This window comes from Nicotiana sylvestris, chromosome 6 (assembly GCF_000393655.2).
Source record: "Nicotiana sylvestris chromosome 6, ASM39365v2, whole genome shotgun sequence".
Lineage (NCBI taxonomy): Eukaryota > Viridiplantae > Streptophyta > Magnoliopsida > Solanales > Solanaceae > Nicotiana > Nicotiana sylvestris.
Genome location: NC_091062.1, coordinates 142,901,763 through 142,926,269, shown reverse-complemented (window position 1 = coordinate 142,926,269; position 24,507 = coordinate 142,901,763). Strand labels below are relative to the sequence as shown.

At 38.4% G+C, this 24,507-nt stretch overlaps 1 protein-coding gene across 1 annotated transcript; it reads left to right on the top strand.

Moving 5' to 3' along the window:
• Window positions 1–5,992: 5,992 nt before the first annotated feature.
• Window positions 5,993–8,075, top strand: LOC138871413 (uncharacterized). The gene is made up of 3 exons (XM_070149290.1): window positions 5,993–6,305; window positions 7,471–7,768; window positions 8,054–8,075. Exons 1-3 carry the CDS (start codon window positions 5,993–5,995, stop codon window positions 8,073–8,075), a joined length of 633 nt encoding a protein of 210 aa, XP_070005391.1.
• The last annotated feature ends 16,432 nt before the right edge of the window (window positions 8,076–24,507 follow it).

The following is a 24,507-nucleotide window of genomic DNA, read 5'->3' as shown; positions in this document are numbered from 1 at the left end:
GTGAATTAGGGTTGCAGTTGCAGAGAGCGGGGAAGAGTGAATAGAGGAGCAAGGAGTATAAATAGGGGGTGGGTGGAGTGCACGTTGCGGAGAGAGTGAAAGCGGAAAAGGGGTGATACAGATTCAGTCAAAGGTCAAAGTAACGGACCCACAGAAAAAAAGGAAGAGATTTTCTCTAGACAAATGCACTAGTTTATGTGACGTTTGATTGCACGTAATTTTTTTTAAAAAAAGAATTAATCCAAATAGTGGCTCACCCAACTAATTAAACTAAAAATAGTTGGTGAAAATATAATATATATAATCAATATATAATCTTTGTATACGATTAGAAAAAATAAATAATAAATATTGTGTATTGTTATTTAACCCCAACTCATTTGAATTTGCGAGGGCAATTCATTTTTACGACTTGAACCCGAAACTACTAGTTAATAATTGAAGAATTAATTTATACATAATTTTCTTTAATTATATTATACAGCTATGTTTAATTTAATACGAAGTTTTTAATGAAAGAATTTTCTGGAGTTGTTTGATTATTGAGATAAAGATGTAATCCTAGAATAGATATTTGGCATTGCATTTATTCCATATTGGTTATGACTTTTAGCTAATATTGGTGTAAATTGTATAGTTAAATAATAGTGTTAGTGATCCCATATACTCCAAGGTAGGATAGTTAATCAACCCACGGCATATTCTTATTTATCCCACAGTTAGAGGTCGTTTGGTTCAAATAAGATTATCCTATATATATTAGTTAATAACAATAACCAAAACGATAGATAAATGTGATTTTAAACTAATTCCGATAATTAACGATCTCTTAAATTTTGTGATATTAATATATACTGCCATTCATGACATTGATATTGCATGCTGCTGTGTGGATGGAGAAGCTCAAGCACCGTTTTCATCTTTGGACGTCTCTTTCTTTCTTTGATTTGAGGACGCAAAAAGCCCGTGGTTTCCCCAACTCTCGCCCCAGAAACGGAGGTTATCTATTCTAGTCAATCAGTGGATTTTTTACCACACGTGGCCTCCTCTCATCACCGTCATTATCTTTTGCCACTAATTAGAAACGGCTGTGATTCAGCCTACGTGGTCATTTGTATTCCATAAAAACAAAACAACCATGTTCCAACGTGGATCCGTCCTATACATGATTTTGTGAATTTATGTGTTTTATTTTTCAGAGTCGTATTCCCATTTTCAGATAGAATATTCGCACTCTTGCGCTTGATGGATCCAATATTTTAATAAACACGTACTTTCCAGTTTCCCCTTTGAGTTTTATTTGATGGTATTTATTCCAAACAAAGTTTGTATTTTGGTTTTACTTACTTATTATATTTATGATAATAAAATAATATATTTAACTAATAATTGAAAAGTTAATTTGACATTATAAACATCACGTTAGAGTTCAGAATTTAAATTGTGTGTGAACATTGTATGGAAATATAACAATGTCAAACACTACAAGATGTTTTAAGAGGTAAAGAATATCATATGAAGAACATATATAATATAACCCAAATACATATGAAATACTAAAATTGCCCTTAGTCCTAATTATCAACTCTTTTTTCCCCAAGGAGATAGATGGCAAAAAGGAGTTGTGACTTCCTTCCTCTCTCTTTGCTCCCTTTCCCCTTTAAATAGAATAATCTAGAGGATTTTGAAATTATTTTTCCAAGTCCAATTCTTCTAACTCTCTCCCGCCACATATTTTTTGTTAGAACAAAATTCCGAGTTTTAAGGGTAAGATTGTATTGGGAAAAATTGTGTTTACATATAAAGATGATGTGTCAAGATATGTAGACTGGTCAAAGAGTGACAACTAGCAAAGAGGTACGAGTTGCAACAGACACGAGCAAAGGCAAAGGAAGAGGCACGTGCAGTTATTCAAATAACTCAGCGCCCGTACCTCTTTAAGTCATTTATATTCAAGAATCAAAGGGAATGAATCTGACAATATAAAAGAGTGTAGATACGGTATTTAATGGGCATTAAAAGTTGAATATGTTAGAGAATCTGTATTGAATATAGTGATTATGTAACATAGCATTCAATATCTTTAATTACTCATAATAGCCTCATTATGATTTAGGCAAAACGCATATCTCCAAGATATCTAAAAAAGGAAGATATCTGATCAATTGTAAGGACACGAAACACTATTGGAATATACTTTGGTTTACTTATTTTTTTCTCTTGATTATATTCTTGCTATCCAAATTACTCTCTTTTACATATTCTTTCGATTATCAGTAACCCGTGTTCTTCTAAATTCTAGCTTTGACTAAAATTTTATTTTTTGGTTAAACAAATTGGTTCCGTTACCGGAAATCTGATAATCTATTTTCTTTTCGCTTAACTTTCCTTGTTGCATCAACTATGTCGAACAACAATGACAACATTCAACGAAACCAAGAAAACCAAACAAACCAACAACTTCAGAGAGACCCTCAGGATAATAACGCATTGATTATTTCTCCACGAGGCTCTACTCGACGATCTCGTGAAGGCATTCCTGATGGATCTCATACAAATGGACAGGCTCAATTCAAAAATGTTGGAGCTATGGATGAGGCTTTGCAAAAACTTATTACCGCACAAGTTAATAAAGCCGTTCAGGCCTTGGTTAGCCAGTTACCTGCTGCACTACCCACACCTACTCCAAATAATAACACTCTGGAGAATCCTTGTTCCGGGCTTGTTAATTTAGGTAGCGGTGGAACCCCCAGTGAATCGCAAGAGGGAGAACCAGGTAATTTAGTTAATTTAGATTTGCAAAATTTAGTACTAACATTGCAGAAACAACTCAAGGAGCAAAGTGACCGCATAGAGCAAATACTCGGGGTACCGCCCGTAATCAAAGGGGTAGATATGGATAAATATTCTCAACAACCTTGGAAGCCAAATGCTGCTCCCCTTCCAATTCCAAAGAAATTCAAAATGCATGATATTCCAAAATACGATGGAACAACAGACCCACAAGATCACGTGACTGCATTCACAACAGGCGTAATAGACAATGATTTGACTAAGCAGGAGATTGAATCAGTATTAGTCAAAAAAATTGGTGAAACACTCACTAAGGGTGCATTAACATGGTATTCTCTTTTACCCGAAAATTCTATAAACTCTTTTGCTGAGCTTGCAGATTCTTTCATTAAAGCACATTCGGGAGATCAAAAAGTCGAAAAAAGAATGGAAGATATTTTCAAGATCAAGCAAGGGGACTCAAAATTGCTTAGAGAATTCGTAGACATGTTCTAATGTGAAAGAATGACCTTACCTCATGTACCTGATAATTGGGCAGCTATAGCTTTCACAAGCAACTTGAATGAGAAAAGCTCGGAAGCTACGAGGAGACTTAAGGAAAACCTTCGTGAATTCCCAGCTACAACGTGGAATGATGTTTATAACAGGTATAACACGAAGCTGAGGATCGAAGAAGATACTGTTCCGCAATTTCAAAAAGAAGAAAAGGTAAGTTCGAGACGTGCGGAGACCGAAAAAAGATCTGGTAAAAATAGGTACGACCTGTATATGGGACCTGTGGGAAAAGACTCACGGTCAAAGCAGGACAATCAAAGGCATGATCACAGATCAAGGAATAAAGAATCAGGTTCTTCATCAAGATTTAGGAACGATCGAAACAACTATGAGTCACGAGATGATGATAAAAACTTAAAAGCAAGATTCGGTGGTTACAATTTTAATGTCAGCACCTCCGAGTTCGTAGCTGTTTTGAGAAGCATGGATGATAAGGTTCGATGACCAAAAGAAATGAGATTGAATCCAAACAGGCGCAACCGTGATCATTGGTGCGAGTTTCATAATAATCACGGGCATAAAACAACAGACTGCAAATTTTTACAAAGTGAAGTTGATCATTTATTGAAACAAGGATATCTTACTGAGTTGTTCAGTGAGAAAGGTAAGCAAGCTTACATGAAGAACAGGCAGGAACCTCCAAAACCACCTTCCCCCAAAAGAACTGTCAACGTTATAAGTGGTGGTGAAGACATCAATGGTATATCATATACTGCAGCTAACAAAATTTCCAAAGTTACAGTTACCCAAAAGAAATGTGTGTGGCATATCTTAGAGGAAAACAACATTACATTCAATGATGCAGATGCAGATGGCGTATTAACCCCTCATAACGATGCACTGGTAATATCTCTAATTGTATATGATACTATTGTAAAACGAGTCTTGATTGATCCAGGTAGTTCCGTGAACATTATTTTTCTAAGAGTATTACGTGAGATGAAAGCTGAAGATAAAGTAAAAGGCGCATACTCTATCTGGATTTGATAATTCTAGTATTGTGACGAAAGGAGAAGTAACACTCACCACATTCGCTGAAGCAGTCGACAAAGATACAAAGTTCCAGGTAGTAGATATGGAGATGGCTTACAACATGATCTTTGGGAGACCATGGATCCACGAGATGGATGCAGTTCCATCAACCTTGCATCAAGTTATCAAATTTCCGTCGCCTTGGGGAATTTGTCAAATTTGTGGAGATCAACATACATCCAGGACTATCAACTCCGTTGCAAATACAAGCACGAGAAATGAAGAAAAATAGCAATCACAGAAAGCAGTATAGGACACCACAACACAAACCTCAACTGAACAAGGGCAAACAGATGTAGATTCAAGGCCTTATACCATTCAAGAATCGGAAGAGAATAAAAATATCAAAACAACAATAGATGAACTAGAACCTATTGTGTTATTTGCTCAATGGCATGATAAGAAGGTCTACGGTGGGGCCAATCTTAGCCAAGGCATGAGAGGTAAGTTAATTGAATTTTTGAAAACTAATGTGGACTGCTTTGCTTGGTCCCACTCTGACATGACAGGGATACCACTGGAGGTGATGACTCACAAATTAAATGAAGACTTATCATACCCTCCTGTCAAGCAAAAGAAAAGAAAGTAAGGAACTTTCAAGAGTCAGGTGATTCAAGAAGAAGTCCGAAAATTGCTAAAAATTGGTTCCATTTGTGAGGTGAAGTATCCTAACTGGTTAGCTAATATTGTTGTAGTTCCAAAGAAGAACGGTAAGTGGCGGGTTTGTGTAGATTACACAGATATTTATAAAGTCTGCCCTAAAGATTCTTTTTCACTACCACACATAGATCAATTGATTGATGCAACTACAGGTCATGAGCTATTAAGTTTTTTAGATGCATATTCAGGTTATAATCAGATTAAAATGGATCCTGGAGATGAAGAAAAAACTTCATTCATAACAGACATGTGGACTTACTGTTATAAAGTAATGCCCTTTGGTCTAAAGAATGCAGGTGCAACGTATTAGAGGTTAGTTACCAAAATATTTCAAGAGCATCTAGGAAAAACTATGGAAGTGTATATAGATGACATGCTTGTTAAAACTCAGTATTCAAAAGATCACATATTACACTTGTCTGACACATTTTCAATTTTGCGCAAATTTAATATGAAGTTAAATCCCGAGAAATGTGCATTTGGTATTGCATCATGTATGTTTTTGGGTTTTCTTGTTTCTAACCGTGGTATTGAAGTGAATCCTGCACAGATTAAGGCCATTGAAGAAATCCCCGATATACTTTCAAACAAGAAAGAAGTTCAAAGATTAACAGGGAGAATTGCAGCCTTGGGAAGATTCATCTCTAAATCATCAGAAAAGTGCTTTAAATTCTTCTCAGCCCTTAAAAAGCAGGATCATTTTGAATGGAATGAGGAATGTCAACAGGCACTCAGGAATTTGAAAACATACTTATCAAATCCACCTTTGCTGGCAAAACCAAAGGCTGGGGAAAGACTACTCATTTACCTTGCTGTTTCGGAAGTAGTGGTAAGTCCTGTTTTGGTCCGGGAAGAACAAGGTAAACAATCCCCTATCTATTATGTTAGTAAATCTATGTTAGATGCGGAGACGCGGGATCCTCAATTAGAAAAACTTGCACTCGCGTTAATCATGGAATCTAGGAAATTAAGACCTTACTTTCAGTGTCATCCTATTGCTGTAGTAACTGCCTACCCTTTACATAATATATTGCATAAGCATGAATTATCAGGTAGGTTGGCTAAGTGGGATATAGAGTTAAGTGAATACGAAATTACGTACCAACCTAGAACTGCTATAAAATCACAAGTGTTAGCTGATTTCGTGGCTGATTTTAGCCAGGGGATGCAGTTAGAAGCAGAGAAAGAATTACAGGTGTTCAATGGAGCAAACCTAGAAACTTGGACTTTATTCACTGACGGTTCATCTAACGTAAAAGGTGCAGGTTTAGGGATTGTTTTGGTACCACCTACGGGTGAAACCATTCGACAAGCTATTAAATGTCATTCTATAACTAACAATGAGGCAGAGTATGAGGCTGTAATTGCAGGTCTAGAATTGGCACGAGAACTTGGCATAAATCAGATTATAATCAAAAGTGATACACAACTCGTGGTTAATCAAATGTTGGGGACTTATACAGCAAGGGAAGCAAGGATGCAACAGTACTTAGAAAAGGTACGGGAATTGATAAAGCAATTTCAAACCTGGAAAGTTGTACAAATACCAAGGGATGAAAATGTTGAAGCGGACGCCCTAGATAATCTCGCATCTGTGGATGGTGTGGCAAGTGATGCAAACGCCTCAGTTATACATTTATATCATTCAGTTCTCGACCCTGATAAGAATGAAGTAAATTTTAATAATTTAACTTAGGATTGGAGGAACGAGATTGTTACTTTTTTGCAGTATGGTACCGTCCCTGATGATAAGAAAAAAGTTCATGCGCTTCGAAAAAAGGCTGCTCGGTACTGCTTAAAGCAAGTCAATCTATATCGTAAAATGTTCGGTGGTCCCTTAGCAAGATGCCTTGGTCCTTCGCAAACGGAGTATGTAATGAGAGAAATACACGAAGGACATTGCGGGAATCACGCAGGTGGAAGTTCACTGGTAAGAACCTTAATTAGGGTAGGTTATTACTGGCCTAAAATGGAAGAAGAAGCAGAAATTTTCGTGGCCAAATGCGATAAATGTCAAAGGTACGGTAACAATATGCATAGACCTGTAGAGTTATTACATCCGGTCATCACGTTGTGGCCATTTATGAAATGGGGAATGGATATCGTAGGTCCATTACCACAAGCAAAAGGTCAGGTAAAATTTGCTCGTACTCACTGTTTATTTTACTAAATGGGTAGAGGCAGGAGCATTCAAACAGGTGCGAGCAAAGGAAGTCAAAGATTTTATTTGGCGGAATATCATATGCCGATTCAGTGTACCAAATGAGATCGTATGTGATAATGGCCCTCAGTTTATAGGAGCTCAAATTACGGAATTCCTTCAAAGTTGGCAAATTTAAAGGATTACGTCTACGCCTTATCATCTGGTAGGTAATGGGCAAGTAGAATCAACAAATAAAGTCATTATCAACAATTTAAAGAAATGATTAGAAGAGTCAAAAGGGAATTGGCCAGAAATGCTACCTGGTGTTTTATGGGCATATCGTACAACGGCGAAAACAAGTACGGGAGAAACACCATTTTCGTTGGTTTATGGAGTAGAAGCTTTAATTCCCGTTGAGATAGGGGAGCCAAGTACAAGGTTCACGCAGGCAACAGAAGAGTCCAATGACAAGGAGATGCATTTAAATCTTGATTTACTCGAAGGAAGGAGAGAAGCTGCACTAATAAGAATGGCAGCACAGAAGCAGGTCATAGAACGATACTACAATAGGAAAGCACGCCTCAGGTTCTTCAAAATTGGGGACTTCGTGCTTAAAAAGGTTTTTCAATCTACAAAGGCAGCTAACGCAGGTAAATTAAGTCCAACATGGGAAGGACCCTATAGAGTTCGTGATATTGCAGGAAAATGAGCATATGAACTGGAGACAATGGATGGAAAGATACTACCTTCACATTGGAATGCTGTTCACTTGAAGAGATACTATTTCTAAGGAATACCCACGGTCAGGTACCAGCATTTTGAATTTAATTTTTGAATTGTTAAAATTTTACTAACGATTTTAAATGATAGGCAAAATGCTAACCCGTACTAAATGATGAGTCACGACTTGTAAGGCACACGAAATAAACTAAAATTTCTGGCCTAGGGTTACAATTATTTTGATAGAAACACGAACGGGTTAAGCAGTCTTCATCTATAATCGCACCTCCGAGTCTCGTATGTTTTTCTTTTCAGGAAAAGGACCAAATGAGAGAAACAATCAAGTGCTCGAGGCTTCATACTTCAACACTCAAATACTTGGGGGACTACATAATATACACGGGCATGTGTATAAAGAAGGCAAAGAAGATGAAGGAAAGATTAAGCCTGAAAGAGTCAAGTGCAGAGTAACAGTCACGAAGTCACGAGCCAAGGCCAAAGAAAACTTTACTATAGTTAGGGTAAAGACAATGTACTAAAATGGGTTATAAATAATAAATAAAAACCTCGTGGTTATTATTCTTTTTCTTCTAAATCTGTTACAAGAAAAATAGTTACGAGAAAGTTATAGATGTACTTTAAATACATGTAAAGTATTACTCAAAACTAGACAAAGTTCAAATAAAAACTTGTCAAAGTTATTTCAAAGAAACTTGTGTGTTCCTATTTCTTTTATCGTATGTTAACACCATTGTGAAGTTGAGACGTCTTCTTCATCAAGTGTTGAAATATAAAAAGGCCCTCTTTTATAAAACTCATGTTCAAATTAATTAGTCATGAGGATAACAGAAGCATTTTTGAAAAATGCAAATTATTCTGTAAGTCCTTAAAAATAACGGCAAGAATAAAATAAATAGAAGTTCAAGATAATAACATGAACAACTTCTTAATATTTAAAACTTAAGACTAAGTACGAACTTAGTCACAAAAATATGAATTGTTTATACAAACTGCCCCATAAAAGGTCTGGGGACTTTAATTCTCAAAATAAACCCTTAAATGGAAACAAAGGTTTCACCACAATTTTTCAAATGAAACAAAAACAAAGTTATTCAAATAACTAAGGCTGATCACTGAGAAATTGGAGGAACTGAAGTAGAAGCATCAATAGTAACAGGCTCAATCTGGATGGAAGCATCAACAGTTGCGGGTTCAATTTGACTTACAGCAACAGGTTCGGCTGGATTTGGAAGAGTTGGGATACCCATATCAACTTCAACATTCACGGGAGCTTCGACCACGGGAGAAGGGAAATCCTGAGTTTGCTGAGCTTTTTCAATGGTTTCATTGATCTTAGCTAACTCCGCCTCCAAGTTGAAGTTTTCTTGGCCAGCTTCAATTAGGGTATCACAGCGTGAATTCAAAAATGCCCAACTTACTTCCATAGCAGACTTATCCTCAAGAATCTCGTAATCCCTTTCCCAATCAGCAATCTCGTTCTTCAAATTCTCATTCTCTGCCAAAAAGCTGTGTAAGAGGCTTGAAGAGAGGCATGGGAGCTTTCCAAAGCGCAAACTTTATCAGAAGAAACACGGAGGTCTTCTTGTGCTTGAGACAGATTCTGAACGAGATCTGCAGCGTAAACCTCTTTCTCATCCAAGAGAACCTTCAATCCCCTGATTTCTTCACTGGCCTTGGACAGCTGCTCTGAGAAAGAAGTCTCGAGACAAATTTTTTCTTTATATGCTTGACTCGAGGAAGCCTTTTCAGTCGCCAGCTCCGAAGTCAAAGCCTGTACCTGTTGCTCCAAGGTATTTTTACTCTCTTCTAAGTATTCCTTATCAATCTGCAAGCTTTCAAACTGTTCCTTCTAATTAATTTCCTCTATTTGAGAATCACGTGCTAACTGCTCCAAGAGTGGGATTCTGTTCATTATTTCTGTGCCAATAAGATTGGCCTAACAAAGGGGAAGTAAGAATCCCAAAGATAGGAAAAATTACAAAGTAAAGGAGTAAAGGAAAAGAGAAAGTGAATACCTTCAAAGTGGCGTGCACAATATCATTCATCAAAGTCAAGGAGATATGGCTCTCTAGCTTGGCTTTTTCAATTGGACCAATTAAAGGTTCTAGCCATACATCCCCCTGACCTAATTTCCTCAAAAGACTGCCCTCAGCAGGAACTTCAATAATTACCCTCCTCATAGCGACACTTCTACTTGAAGAACCCACTTCAGTATGATGAACAATAAGAAGGGGAATTGTCAAAGGATGAGTAGTAGAAGAGGTGAAAATAGTAGAGGAAGGAACATAAACAGCTGGGGTTGGTGAGAAAGGAATCACAGGCACGAGAGTTGAAAAAGAGGCTAAGGGTGTTTCATATAAAACGGGCCCTAAACCTTCATGGCCAAATCCGCTGATAAAAAGTTGTACGATGGACTCACGAGTATCAGAGGGAGTGACGTCATCATCAGGAATTATTACCGAGGCTTCAACAGGCTCGGTGAGAGAAACAGAAAGATGGGGGGATGCTTCAGTTTCGTCATAAGAGATAATGCGTCTTCTAGCTCGTGGCCTCGTCACCAAAGAGCCCCCATCTTCCTCCTCTTCAGAGTCTTCTTCTTCAACAGCTTTTCTTTTCGCAAAAGAAGAACCCAAGACTATTTCTCGAGCTCTTTCTAAAGAGATACGGGTTTCCGAGGAGACACGGGAGGCCGCAACTGCTTCGGCATATCCTGATAAAAAGAAGGATGGAAGTTAGAGCAATATAAGAAAATATATATAAGCATGAAAGATGAAACGAAATAAAAACTCTTACCATGGATCTTTACTTTCCAACCAAAACGGTTAGAAAGTGTCTTCCAAGATCTACCATCCATTGGTGCGGTCTTCAACAACTTGTCTACCCAATCACGGAAATTGGGAACTTCATCCACAACTCCCATGGTTGCTAAAATAAAATAGCAAAGTTAAAAAAATTTTTTTGACAAAACTTTAAGAAAAAGGCACGTGAAAGTAAAGAGTCTTACGTGCAAAATTCCACTTCTCAGGGAAGGGAACATTATCTTCACTCACTGAACCGACAGTGGGGGCAGCAACAAATTGGGCATATCAGCCACGGTCCTTGTCATCCTCAGGGCTCACCAAAACCCTCTTACTCCTAGCTACTAGTGTAAAAACACCATTGCGGAAAAGCCTAGGGGAGTAAAAGTGAATCAGGTGAGGGAAAGTAAAGGGAACACCAGTTGTATTGGTTAAATGTCTCAAACAGACAACAACCCTCCATATGATTGGGCCAATTTGACCCAAACAGGCATTGAAGAAACGACAAAATTCGAGAATGACTGGGTCAATAGCTGGTCTAAACCCTAAGGTGAAAGGGTATGTATAGACAAAAGAGAACCCAGTTAAGTAAGAGGTGATTCTTTGATTTGGATTAGGGATAATTATAGGAAAATCACTACTCCAATGGCAGTCTCTACGAACTACGGGAGTCAAAACTTTTGTAATCTGAGTAGGGTAGATGTCAGCACGATCTAAACTAGAGACCTGATTCCTACGAGATTCTCTATCATGATAAAATGATAGTTCCATAGGAACTATCTCTTCTACTGTGGGTTCACAAAGAGGTTCAGAAGGCTCTTTTCCTCTCGAAAAAGATTTCTGTGAAAGCGAACCCCTAGTTCTGGAAGAAGGGCCAGAACTAGGAGAAGGCATAGAAGAACCACCACGGGCAGACCCTAATCTACGAAGCCTACCTCCCCTTCTACTCCTAATGGGGGCATTGGGGAAGGTATCAACAATGGGAATTCTACTAGGGTTAGGGTTTGGTGAAGACATAGCGAAGAAGAATGATGTGAGGAAGAAGTAAACAGAGATTTGAGGAATTAAGTGTTCAGTAAGCTTTATGTGGTAAAAGACAAGGAAAGAAGTTATATTTATATTGAAAAGCATCGCCAAAGGAAAAAGTGCATTGATGGAAGGAGCATAATAATGATAACTGACACTTCATGAACAGTGAAAAAGCCTTGAAAAGGGCTGCAAAACTGCAAAGTTAATGGAAACATGACACATGTACGGAGCATTAAATTGAAGCGACTACGTTAGCGTCAATTTTGTCATAGCATTAATGATGACAAAAATTCTCTTTTAATGAAATCCACTTCCCAAATATTCAAATGATGAATAAATGGAAAGTGGGGGGACTATCTGTATTGGGAAAAATTGTGTTTACATATAAAGATGACGTGTCAAGATATGTAGACTGGTCAAAGAGTGGTAAGGATATGAAACACTATTGGAATATACTTTGGTTTACTTGTTTTTCTCTTGATTATATTCTTTCTACCCAAATTACTCTCTTTTACATATTCTTTCGATTATCAGTAACTCGTGTTCTTCTAAATTCTAGCTTTGACTAAAATTTTATTTTTTTGGTTAAACAAAGATTAATTAAAATTAATGAAAATGAGGTAGTTTCTAAATATGAAAAGTGTCAATAAACCAAAAAAGAAAAGAAAGGAAAAAAAGAATTAAAATAAAATAAATGTCAATATATGCCACAGTCAAAGTGGCCACTGGAGCAATGTTGAACCACCTTTGGTGAGAGAAAAATATACAAAATGAGTGGACTACAGCAAGGACGGCATGACGGACAAGAAAAGCATAAACTAAAGAGAATCAATCAACACAAGTTTTGTATATTAATCTTTTACTACAAAATTTGGATGGGGCACTTGTGACGATAATAGAGCCACCCATAAGATTTTGCAGTGCTCCTCGTAAATTTATCGGAAAAGGGTCAAAACTGTCTCTAGACTATTGGAGTTGGTACAATAATGCCCTCCGTCCACCTATTTTGAAAAAATTGCCCTCACCGTTATCTTTTCGGCTCAAGAATGCCCTTACGACTAACTGCCATGTTAGATAAAACAAATTTAATTAATTTCCACGTGTCATAACAGAAAAAAGGTTAAAACTGTCCCTAGACTATTGGAGTTGGTACAATAATACCCCCCATCTTAAAAAATCTCTCCCCCACCCCCTCTACCTTCCCCCTCTAGCGTGTGTGCGTTCATATTCTTCTTGTTCTTCTCATCCTTTTTTTGACCTTGCACTCTATTTGAATAATCACTACAAACATCATTAAAGTTTTATTTTCAGACAACCAAAATTTTTAGTCACCAATACTTTATATCATACAACTTTCACCTGAATATATGAACACTAACAGAGTGTTAATAGTAATGATCATTGAGCATTTGCAATATTTTTTATTGTATATTTCCTGACAACTTCGCATCTAATTTTGATTATACCAATGATTTATTTGGTCTTTGCTCGGACCTCGGCCTTTTTCTTCTTCATTGGCTCACCATAGTCTGAACATCCGACCATGTCCATAAATTAAGCTATTGTACGAGGATAATCTTCAGGTTATATCAACACCGCAAATTTTAAAAAAGAGACGGTTAAATCAAGAGAAATATTTGAGATCATATGCCTGAGAATATGAGAGAATACGACTTATTGGTGAATGTGACTGTAATAAACACTTGATTGAGCTTGTTGTATGAAGCAGTAAAGTGTAGTAAGAAAAATTGATGATGAATGGTATTTCTGTGATGGAAAAAAATAGGAGTATTGATGTGTACATTTAATATAGAAAGAAATAGGAAGAGGAAGGTGATTAACTATACGAGAGAGTTTTGTTTACTTAGGGAAAAAATGGGTGTATGAGAGTTCTAGTTGGTAGAATAATTTTAAAAGAAAGAAGAGAAAGAAACGGAGGAAAAGGGTCTTAGAATGTGTGTGAGTTTATTTTAATTTAGGTGAGTCGTAAGTTAGGCCAATGGGACGATGACACATGAAAATTAATTAAGTTTTTTTTTTGCTTAACAGGGTCTTTGAAAGTTGTATGACATAAAGTATTGGTGACAAAAAATTTTGGTTGTCTGAAAATAAAACTTTAATGATATTTGTAGTGATTATTCAAATAGAGTGCAAGGTCAAAAAAAGGATGAGAAGAACAAGAAGAATATGAACGCACACACACTAGAGGGTGGAGGGGGTGGGGGAGAATTTTTTTAAGATGGGGGTATTATTGTACCAACTCCAATAGTCTAGGGGCGGTTTTGACCTTTTTCCGTTATGACACGTGAAAATTAATTAACTTTTTTATCTAACATGACCGTTAGTCGTAAGGGCATTCTTGAGCCGAAAAGATAATGGTGAGGGCAATTTTTTCAAAATAGGTGGACGGAGGGCATTATTGTACCAACTCCAATAGTCTAGGGGCAGTTTTGACCCTTTTCCGTAAATTTATTGAACCTTTCCTTTTGTATCAATGGAACGTAGATAACGAAATCAATAGTGCCAGCTAAGACCAAAATGTCACACATTGAAAAAGTCGAATTACTATAAAGTTTAAAGACAGGTCACATGTTAGATGGAATTATGGTGACAAATCCAGAAGATTACCCTGACTAGTCCTTGTATGGGTCCAAATTTGACCGACCACGACCTACGACGAGTAACAAACGACCGGGTATCTTCGAGTCGACGTCCCGAGGGAGACGACCTTAGGGCAAAAGAAGAAACTGTACGACCCCTGCAGTAGAGTAAGCCCATTAGGGGACATTAAGAAGATTCCGTCGAATATTCCTTGCATTTTGTTTCTTACAATTTAGAAGAGTTTCTCTCTAGTATATAAGGGGGACAAAAACCTTGTAATAGGGCATCGATACTTTGGGAAACTTACCATTCTTGAACGAAAAATAAACTTAACAACCATCTTTTCTTTATCTATTATTATTCATTCTAGAGATTATTATCTTTAACTAAGATTTACCTCTTCATCTTCGATTGATTTGTTCAAAAGGTTTTAAAATCTTTTGAGTTAAACAATTTGGCGCCATCTGTGGGGATTTCTAGCTGAAATCGTAGTTTTCATCTAGATCCTTGAAAGAAACGATCATCTCTCTTCAGCCCTATAAAAACCGACGATGGCGGGAAAGGGAGAAACAAGGTTAAAGGCAATAGAGGGTGTCACAAATAACCTCCTGAATTCCCTCAACGATGCCAGTGGAGAACACACTGAAAATGCGACACCAAGTGTTATACCTGAGGGTGAGATCTCACCTCCTCTGCACGGAGATCTAACGATCTTGCGCGAGAGAGGAACCTCAACATCCTTAGCAGGAGAAGCGTCACCAGCTGTAAAAGGCTACTAGAAGAACCGTTATCGAGTTCCTTGAGCAAAATGCTCGAGAAACCCATTCAGGGAGGCGTCGAAGACGCGCTACCCACAGAAATCGCAGCCACTGCCGATGAGCCAAGCGCTACACGAACAGGTAACACCTGCACTGTTACTGATGCAGGTGACGATGCCCTTATGACCATCTTAAAGAAAATGGAAGAGATGGGGAATGAGAATAAAACACTCAGCGACCAGATAAAGGAACATCAGGAAAGGGTCGACAAGATACCAGGCGCTCCGAAGCTGTTACCAAAATGCGACGTAGGCCAGTTCGTTGAACAGCCATATAGCGAAAGGGCAGTTCCCCATTCTATTCCAAAGACCTTCAAAATGGCGCCATATTTAAAAATATATGATGGTACCATAGACCCAGAAGATCAGCTAATCCACTACGTTACAGTAGTAAAGGGTAACGATTTATCAAAGGAACATGTGTCATATGTGCTGCTGAAAAACTTCAGCGAAACTCTAACATTCGAAGAAATGGCAGATAAGTTTGCCACCGCGCACGTGGGAGCAAAAAAAGGTAGAAGCTAGGGTCAATGATTTCTTTGCCGTCAAGCAAACGACGAGCGAGGGACTTCGGGATTTCCTAGCCCAATTCAACGGAGTAAGGATAAGTCTACCAAATGTGTCTGAAGGGATGGCAGTAGCAGCCTTTCAAAATGGGCTAAACAGAAACTGGTCAAAAGCAACCAAAAAACTACTTAACTGACTCATGAAGTACCCTCCTACCACGTGGGAAGAAATCCATAATACCTATTGTGCCGAAGTGAGGGCAGATGAGGATGACCTAAATGGCCCGTTTTAGAGTTTGACATCAGTCCAGATCGAGACCAGGAGAGATCGCCATCATGATGGGCGAAGGGAGCAACTACCACGCTTCAATCGAGAAAGACACCAGCCCTATATCCGAGCATCCTGTCCTCCACCTCCACGACATGCAGATGCCGTGCTCGACATACCTCACCCTTCCGAAACGAAAAAGGCATGCCTCCACTACTATCTGCTCATAACTTTTGTGTTTCCCCATCAGAAATAGTGTATGTCGTGCCCCTTTTTTTCCGCTTTGCATCGGGAGATCGGGTTTATGACATTTTTTGGGCATAGGACAACTCATTCCTTTTGGGAACTGGGGTTTGCATTTGAAGAGTCACCACATAATGATTTAAGGTGCATTAGGACACCTATAGGATTCATTTCTAAGTTTGTTTGATAACCAGAGATAGGGTAAGGGCTTTAAATTATCCCAAGGGGAAGGTGTTAGGCACCCCACAGGATCCACTTGTGTGGTTCCCGGCCATACGGTTATGTGAATGTGTACAATTAGCAAATAGACAAGTATAGGCTTAAGTAGTAGGGGATTTGGGTTTGAACACATAAGAGTTTGAAAACAATTAAAAGGCGAATTTTGAAAATGAGTTATAGTTTTACAAATACTTGAAAATATAGAAGGAGGGGGTCCTAGGTTTATTTATAATATGGATCACATCAATATGATACCCGGTATGACACTCCTCGAAAGAGGGGATACACGTGGTATTAGCGCACCGGTCATCATATCCATATCTACCCTTCCTTCCCTGTTAAGGTGTTAAGGCGCGGATTGGTATCAACCTCTATTGCATGCTATTACCCGTCCCATTCCTACCAGTACCAGAGGAATTTAGGACTACTATTCCAATAAGAGGGAGGATTTTAGGTTGACTCTTGGGTTTTAAAGGTAAAAAGACTAAGGCGACATTCAAAACATGTAGTATTGCATATTAGGGGAACATATAAACAGCTAACAGACTCATATATACCTCCTCAAGCAAAGCACATAAATAGCATGACTTAAACACATTTAGGGTCAGAATTTAAAGTACTGAGACAGGGGAGTTTTAGTTGTTGAAGCAGACCAGTTTATTACATAACTCAGATAAGAAGTCTGAATCAGGCCTGCCTACTGGTTGTAGCGATTACTAATTAATAAAGGCGGATTCAATTTTGTTGTTATCACCTAAGGCTTGCCTAAGTGTGCATTGGTGATATCCTATAAGCATGATATCTATTACTGATTAGGAAATACAGTAAAGCAGTGACATTTTTAAACGAGCGATTTGGATCCTATAGGCATGCTTTTTAAACCATATTAATAAGAGGGGTAGGTTGTTTAAACTGATTCAGAATAGTACGAGTCGAACTGGTTTTAATTAAACTAGTTTTAGATCCTATAGACATGGTATCTAAGTATCAAAGACTAATTTTGGTTCTATAGACATGGTATCTAATTAAACGTGAAATGAAGCAGGCAGGACTTACTTGAAATTCCTATAGGCAGGATTTCTATGAAAAATACTGATTTTAATCTTATAGACATGACAACTAATTTGGAAGCTGATTTTAACCTTGCAGACATGACGATTGATTATAACTATTTAGATCCTATAGGCATGGTGTCTAAGTGTGGTAATAAAACATGCAGAGTTTATTAAACAAATCCTATAGGCATATTCTCTATTTGCGTGAAAGTGGAGCATGCAGACCTTGAACTAAAATAGAACAGATTCTATAGGCATGGTATCTACCCTTTTAATAGCTAAACATGCATAATTACCCATCCTTTTTTATTAACTAGCCTCAATGTTTGTTACAAATTATTACAGACCAAACACTGAATTATATCAGAAAAGTGTAAAGTAAGAAGTTACAACCATAGGAAGCCTGATGACTTCCTCTCTGAGTTATGGAATAAACCATCTCAAGAGCCACTTGTTTGAAAGCCTTTCTCAGACATGAGTGTAGCAAAGTTCCCTAAGGGTCTCAAGAGACCCCGGACAGTGCTTACACCCAGGTTTGCATAACCAGACAAAGATGAGTGTAGTATGGAAGGGCCAGCCCTTATGTGTTCAAGTTCAGATGGAGCTCAAGTGTCCAAAGGCAAGGCTCAAACAAGAGGGGAAGAACCTAGGTTCTAAGAATATAGTGGAAGTGCAGAATACAGAGATTTATTTAAAACTGGGTTGAGAATGGTAAAGGGTAAGGGTGATTTGAAAATAGTAGTAGTAAAACTCAAACCATACAGAATCAGTAGTTACACAAGGGGTCAAGGGGTTTTGGGAATACATTGTATGAAGCATATGACCCTAGAAAGGGTCAGGTCTGGGTCATGCACAGTAATATCTGATGCTGACATTCCCACAAACCAGCCAGAGAACACAAATGCATAGAGGGGATATGGGGTTTGGGATTCAAACACATAACAAGTGACTGACAGAGTACATACATAGGGAAACATTAATTAAAAAGGGAAGGGAGCATATTACAGCATGCTAGTAATGTAACATGATTGTAGAAACATAAGCAGAAATAGACAAACATGAGAGAAGTTGGAGCAATTACAGAAAACATGTTGTTGTTGATGCTTGAAAACTAACTAGGACATAGCAGTAAGAAGCAAAGTGCAGAAAGGAAAGGTAAGCAAATTTCTACTACCTAGACTTCGCTTTCAGCCGGCTAGACAAAGCAGTAGCACAAGTAGCAATAGAGAAAGAGAGAGTTTTGTGTGAAGTGTGTGTTCTTAAACTCAAATTGTTCCTTGTCTTTGAAAGAAAAGAGGGTGGGTATTTATAATTTTGAAAACAGGTGAAGAGTAAGGTAATAAGTAAAGTCTTAACACAAACATGGAAACAATCAAAAGTCAGAATCAATTAACCTAAGTGATTCCCCTTTAATTAAGGAATCACTGTTTAACGGGTAGCAGCATGTCTAATTAAGGAAAGAAAATTAGTTTGGGGACAACTTGATTATTGCCATAAAAGGGGTAGTAAAAGCATGAAGTAAACAATCAAGTCTAAGTACAAAGATATGCTTATTTTTGAAAAGATTCAGTAAGGTAAAATATCACAGCAAAGGAAAGGAATCAATTAATTTTAAGCAGGCGAGTGAAATTAGGGGTCAAAAAAGAAAAGCTTTCGCAATCAGTCACAAGACAAAGATCAATCAAGGAAGAAACACGATTCTACACTTCAGTATATAAATAGAGTGAACAGAAGCATCAGACATGCGAGACCAAGCACATTGGCAAAAGAAACAACATACAATAGTAGCAGAAATAAGCTAGGATTCAGTAGTAAGAAAGATATTCGAAGCATAGTAGTCAAGTGTGTCAAGTAGTCACATAGAATTAACAGTGAAGAAATCATAGCAAAAGGTAAAGAGAATCGGAAACAAGTAAAGGTCTCACAACATCAAGTGAGGAAAACCTTTTAAGAAATTAAGGTTTCAACAATAGTCGAGTTAAAAAGATAGTGAAACTCAGAATCAGATAGGTCACATAAAAGAAAAGAGAATCTGAAACAAGGAACCTTTAATCGAGTCAAGTATACTTTCAAACAAGTAGTCTCAGTTGAAAAGACCTAGGGTTTTCCACAATAATAGAGTTCAAAATATGGTAAAACTCAGAATCAAATAAGTCAAACAAGAATGAAGAACTTAATCGAGCAAGTACACATTCAAACATGCAGTTTCAGAACCCGGATGAGACAAAAAGGAACTAGGGTTTTAACATGCTGACTCAAGTAGAAGGAAAGCATAACAAGTTGTTTGAACAAAGTAAAACCAAAAAACAACATTAAGAATCAGAGAAGAGATTTTTTCGAAAGGGAGTTAAGAGAAACCCTAATCGGAGAAAATGAAGGGTCGATTTGAAAGAAAAGTTGAAGAACTTTCGAGAAAACACTTAAACCATTCATAGCAAGTACAAATATAAAGTAGATCTGAAAGAAAAATCCAAAGATCTTAAAGATTAGGGTTTCGTAAGACCTAGAAAGGGTGAGAAAGACCTTGAAAGTTACCGATCTAACCAACAGAGTCAAGGATCTGACTCGAACGGCCATGGCTGGCCGGAGAAAGATCATGGATGACCGGAGAAAGGTTAGGAACAGAAGTCGAACAAGGACTGGACCAGATTCTCTCGAGGTCTGGCCATGAAAATACAAAAACAAACACCCAGGAGTCATAGGATGCCACTACACATCTCCAATGGCCATGGGAGGCCCTGGATTAGGCATGGTTTAGGGTGGATTAGGGTGGGATTAGATGGCGGCGGATAGGTTTCATGAGAGGTTACAGAGAGAATTGAGAGAGAAAGGGGATTCAAAGGCGGCGGGTGTAGAGAAATGATTTAGATTTAGGGGTCGTTCAGGGTTAAAAAAGGTAAGGGAGAACGGTGGTCGTTGATCTAAATGATCAACGGCTAGGATTAAAGGGGTTAGGTGAGGAATCCGAGTTGGGTTTCTTAAATTGGGTTAGGGGTCGGGTTTGAGTTGAAATTGAACTGGGAAATTGGGTCTGATTTGGGGGTCAATTTAGGCTAAAATTGAAAGCTAATCTGGCTAGATTTTAAATAGCCATTTTCCCCATTCATTTTATAAAAAATAGTAAATTAATTTCTTTAAACAAATTAAAAGCACTAAAATTATTTATAACATATAATTAAAAATTAAAAACATAGGACTTTATTTTATGAATATAAACGCAATTAAATCTTACAAAAGGCTAACATTGCAATTACGTGCAATTTAGTTTGAAAATACTAAATAAATTTGTAAAAATATGAAAAAATTACCTTAGCTATATTTTAGCATAAATATAGAGATACAATAGAATGAATTACCAAAATAATAATTTTGAAAATAATTATTGGGTTTTTATGGATAAAAGAGGGAAATAGATTGATTTTAAAAACCTTTAAAAATTATGGAAAAATAATAAAATACTTGGACATGCTTATATATGAATATATATACTATTTTGAAGGTATTTGCATATTAAAAAATATATAGGGAAAAATTGGGTATCGACAGCTGCCCCTCTTTATCCGGGAAGGATGAAAGAGTTGTCGGGTAACGATATGATAGCCAATTTTGACCGAGCGAAATGGTTTGAAGAAGATAGGCCGCACCTTGGCTTCTGAGCTGCCTACATATCTCTGGTATTACAGGACTCAGGCCATATGTAGTTCAAGATCCGTTGGCAGAGTGTGCCGATGGAGACTTTCCAAGAACGGACGCAATATCCAAGACGGGGTGAGTGGGCGGCTTGTGAGAATGGTTAAGGTTTGATATGGCTGTGGGAACTGGAGCGGGCTTGCTCCTGCCGGGATGGCCGTTGCTCGCCAGTGCACCTGCAATTAGAAACAATACAAGCGTATACTATACATAAATTTAAACATGATGCAAATTCCCGTCGGACCATGAATGTTGTCTTCGGACGGTTAGGATGACGTCCTTTAGACTATGACATCATAGGCTATGAAGCGTACAATAAAGGATTCACAAGCCATAAAATGATGTTCTCGGGCTATGAGGATGGTGCCTTCGAACCATGATGCCTTTGAATAATGATATGCAAAATATTAAAGAGGGATCCTCACGCCATGACATGGTGTTCTCGAGCCATGAAGATGATGCCTCCGAACGATGACGCCTTTGGATAATTTGGCGATCTTTCAACCCATGAGATGCAGTATTTGGCGATCTTCAGCCCATGAGATGCAGTATAAAGCGATCTTTCAACCATGAGATGCAGTATGAGGCAATATTTCAACCATGAGATGTAGTGAGGTAGTGTTTAGCCTTATGTAAGGATGAAGGCAGTGTTTAGCCTTATGCAATGCAAGTGCAGATGGAGGTAGAGCTTAACCTCGGAAGGCAGAATGGTAGCCTTATGCGAATTGGGAGGCAGAAAAGTAGCCTTATGCAAGAATGCAGATGGAGGTAGAGCTTAACCTTGGAAGGCAGAATAGTAGCCTTATGCAATGCGAAAATGCAGATGGAGACATCGTTTAGTCTCGGAAGGAAGAATGGTAGCCTTATGCAATGCAAATGCAGATGGAGGTAGAGCTTAACCACAGAAGGCAGAATGGTAGCCTTATGCAATGCAAAAATGCAGATGGAAACAACGTTTAGTCTCGGAAGGCAGAATGGTAGCCTTATGCAATGCAAATGCAGATGGAGACAACATTTAGTCTCAGAAGGCAGAATGTTGGCCTTATGCAAGAAATAAAATGGCAAATGGTAGTAGAGCTTTCTTAGTTGATAGTAGATTGCGACATTGTGATTGCTGGGGACATTGTGACATACAGAATATCACTGGTGTATGCGGATAGCAAATGTTGGTAAGTGCAACGGTTCTGAGAGTTGTATTCCTGAATAATGTTTGTCACATGGGTGTATAGTATGTTTGATGATTTCGCAATCCAAGTGTCTGCATCCAAAGAAAAATTATGTTTTGTAAAGGGGAGGTTAGTTCGTATCCCCGCTGGCTTTGCTTGACCTTTCTCGGCTTTGATCTAGTGATACTGTATGTATCATTAGGGTAGCGTTTCTAAACAAAGCAATTTCAGTAATATGCATGATTTTGTAAAAATATGACATAATAATTTTCTAGATGAACCGACGATTGTGACATGGTTCGGGACATTGCAACCTCTCTTGCTACGGAATTTTGAGGGTCCCCCTCAAAATTCTGCCCCAGTTTAATGGGTTGACGTTTCTGACTATTGCTTGCGACGATCGGCTAAAATTACTTTGGAATTTTGAGGGTCCTCTTCAAAATTATTCCCCAATTTCCAACTGGGGGGGGGGATGAGAATTTTATTGAATTGTGACTGAACCCATAGGGCTGCCTACGTATCCCCTCTTAAATGGGAATCAGGTTAGGCATAGTTCAATTTACATCATATAAGGAAAGCATAAAGATTACACAGAGTAACGCTTGACTGCATCTGAATTGATCGGCTTTGGCCAGACTTCTCTGTCCATTTCTGCAAGTATGAGGGCTCCTCCTGTCTGAACCTGGTGAACCATGTATGGACCCTGCCAGGTTGGAGAGAATTTCCCCTTGGTTTCATCTTGATGCAAAAAAATTTCTTTAACACTAGCTGCCCCGGTGTAAATTGTGTCGACTTGACTCTTTTGTTGAAGGCCCTGGACATTCTGTTCTAGTAGAGTTGACCATGGTAGACTGCATTCATTCTCTTTCCGTCTATAAGGGCTAGTTTCTCATAATGACTTTTTACCCACTCTGCATCGTCGAGCTCAGCTTCTTGTATGATCCTTAGGGAAGGAATTTCTACTTCAGCGGGAATGACAGTCTCTGTACCATAAACCAACATATAGAGGGTTGCCCTAGTTGATGTGCAGACTGTGGTGTGATAACCTAATAGAGCAAATGATAACTTCTCGCGCCACTATTTATGCTTTTCTATCATTTTCCTTAATATCTTCTTGATATTCTTGTTGGCGGCTTCTACAACTCCATTCATTTGAAGCATGTAGGCTGTGGAATTCTTGTGTTTGATCTTGAAGGTTTCACACATAGCTTTCATCAAGTCACTATTGAGGCTGGAGCCATTATCAGTAATGATCGACTCTGGAATCCCGAATCGACAAACAATGCGGTCGCGGACAATGGTAGTAATACGGGAGAAAGTGGTCCAGTAATCTTCTCCAGCAAGGTGGCCATAGTGAGATAGAGTGGTGAAACTGGGTTCTGAATAAAAACAGAGCGAGGAGGGAAGGCAAAAGCTATGACATTGGAATCCGCTTCAAGGTAAGCCCCACTCCACTGAATTGGAGAATTCCAGAACACGTATCAGAGAGTGCTCCAATGGCAGCGGGGGCACAATTGAGATAATTTCGACGATTAGAAAAGAAAAAGAAGAAAGTTAGTCTTCAATGAGCTCGAGATAGCTGCCTGATGAGAGGAAGGGACGCCGGGTACAGTCTTTCTTTGGTTCCAGCCCCCCGGTTACACCAAAGCACACCAGTCAACACTGTACTATAGCGCTTACACCTGTGAGGTGGCACGATAATATCGTATATAAATAAAACACCTGAGTTGGCAAAATAAAAAAAAAGTTAATGCTGTCTGCTATGACTTTCTTAGTTACTACTCTGTAAGATGCTGCTTCGACCCATTTGGTGAAATAATCGATTGCTACTAGGATAAACCTGTGCCCATTATAAGCGGCAAGCTCGATTAGTCTAATAACATCCATTCCTCAGGCGGCGAATGACCATGGTGAGCTTGATGCATTAAGCTCATTTGGAGGTACCTTTATCATGTTTGCATGTATCTGACAGCGGTGACATTTCCAGATATACTGGATGCAGTCCATTTCCATAGTCATCCAAAAGTAACCAGCCCGGAGTATTTTCTTTGCTAAGACAAAACTGTTCATATGTGGACCGCAGGTCCCAGCATGAATTTCCTCTAGTAGCCTGGATGCTTCCTTCACGTCAACACACCTTAATAATCCTAAATCAGGAGTCCTCCTATACAGGATTCCTCCGCTGTGAAAG

Coding starts and splice junctions, on each gene's coding strand:
- LOC138871413 (XM_070149290.1), top strand. CDS start 5,993: ATGGAATCTAGGAAATTAAGACCTTACTTTCAGTGTCATCCTATTGCT. Junction 6,306..7,470: donor ATCTAACGTAAAAGGTGCAG/GTTTAGGGATTG, acceptor AGAAATGATTAG/AAGAGTCAAAAGGGAATTGG. Junction 7,769..8,053: donor AATAGGAAAGCACGCCTCAG/GTTCTTCAAAAT, acceptor TTTAAATGATAG/GCAAAATGCTAACCCGTACT.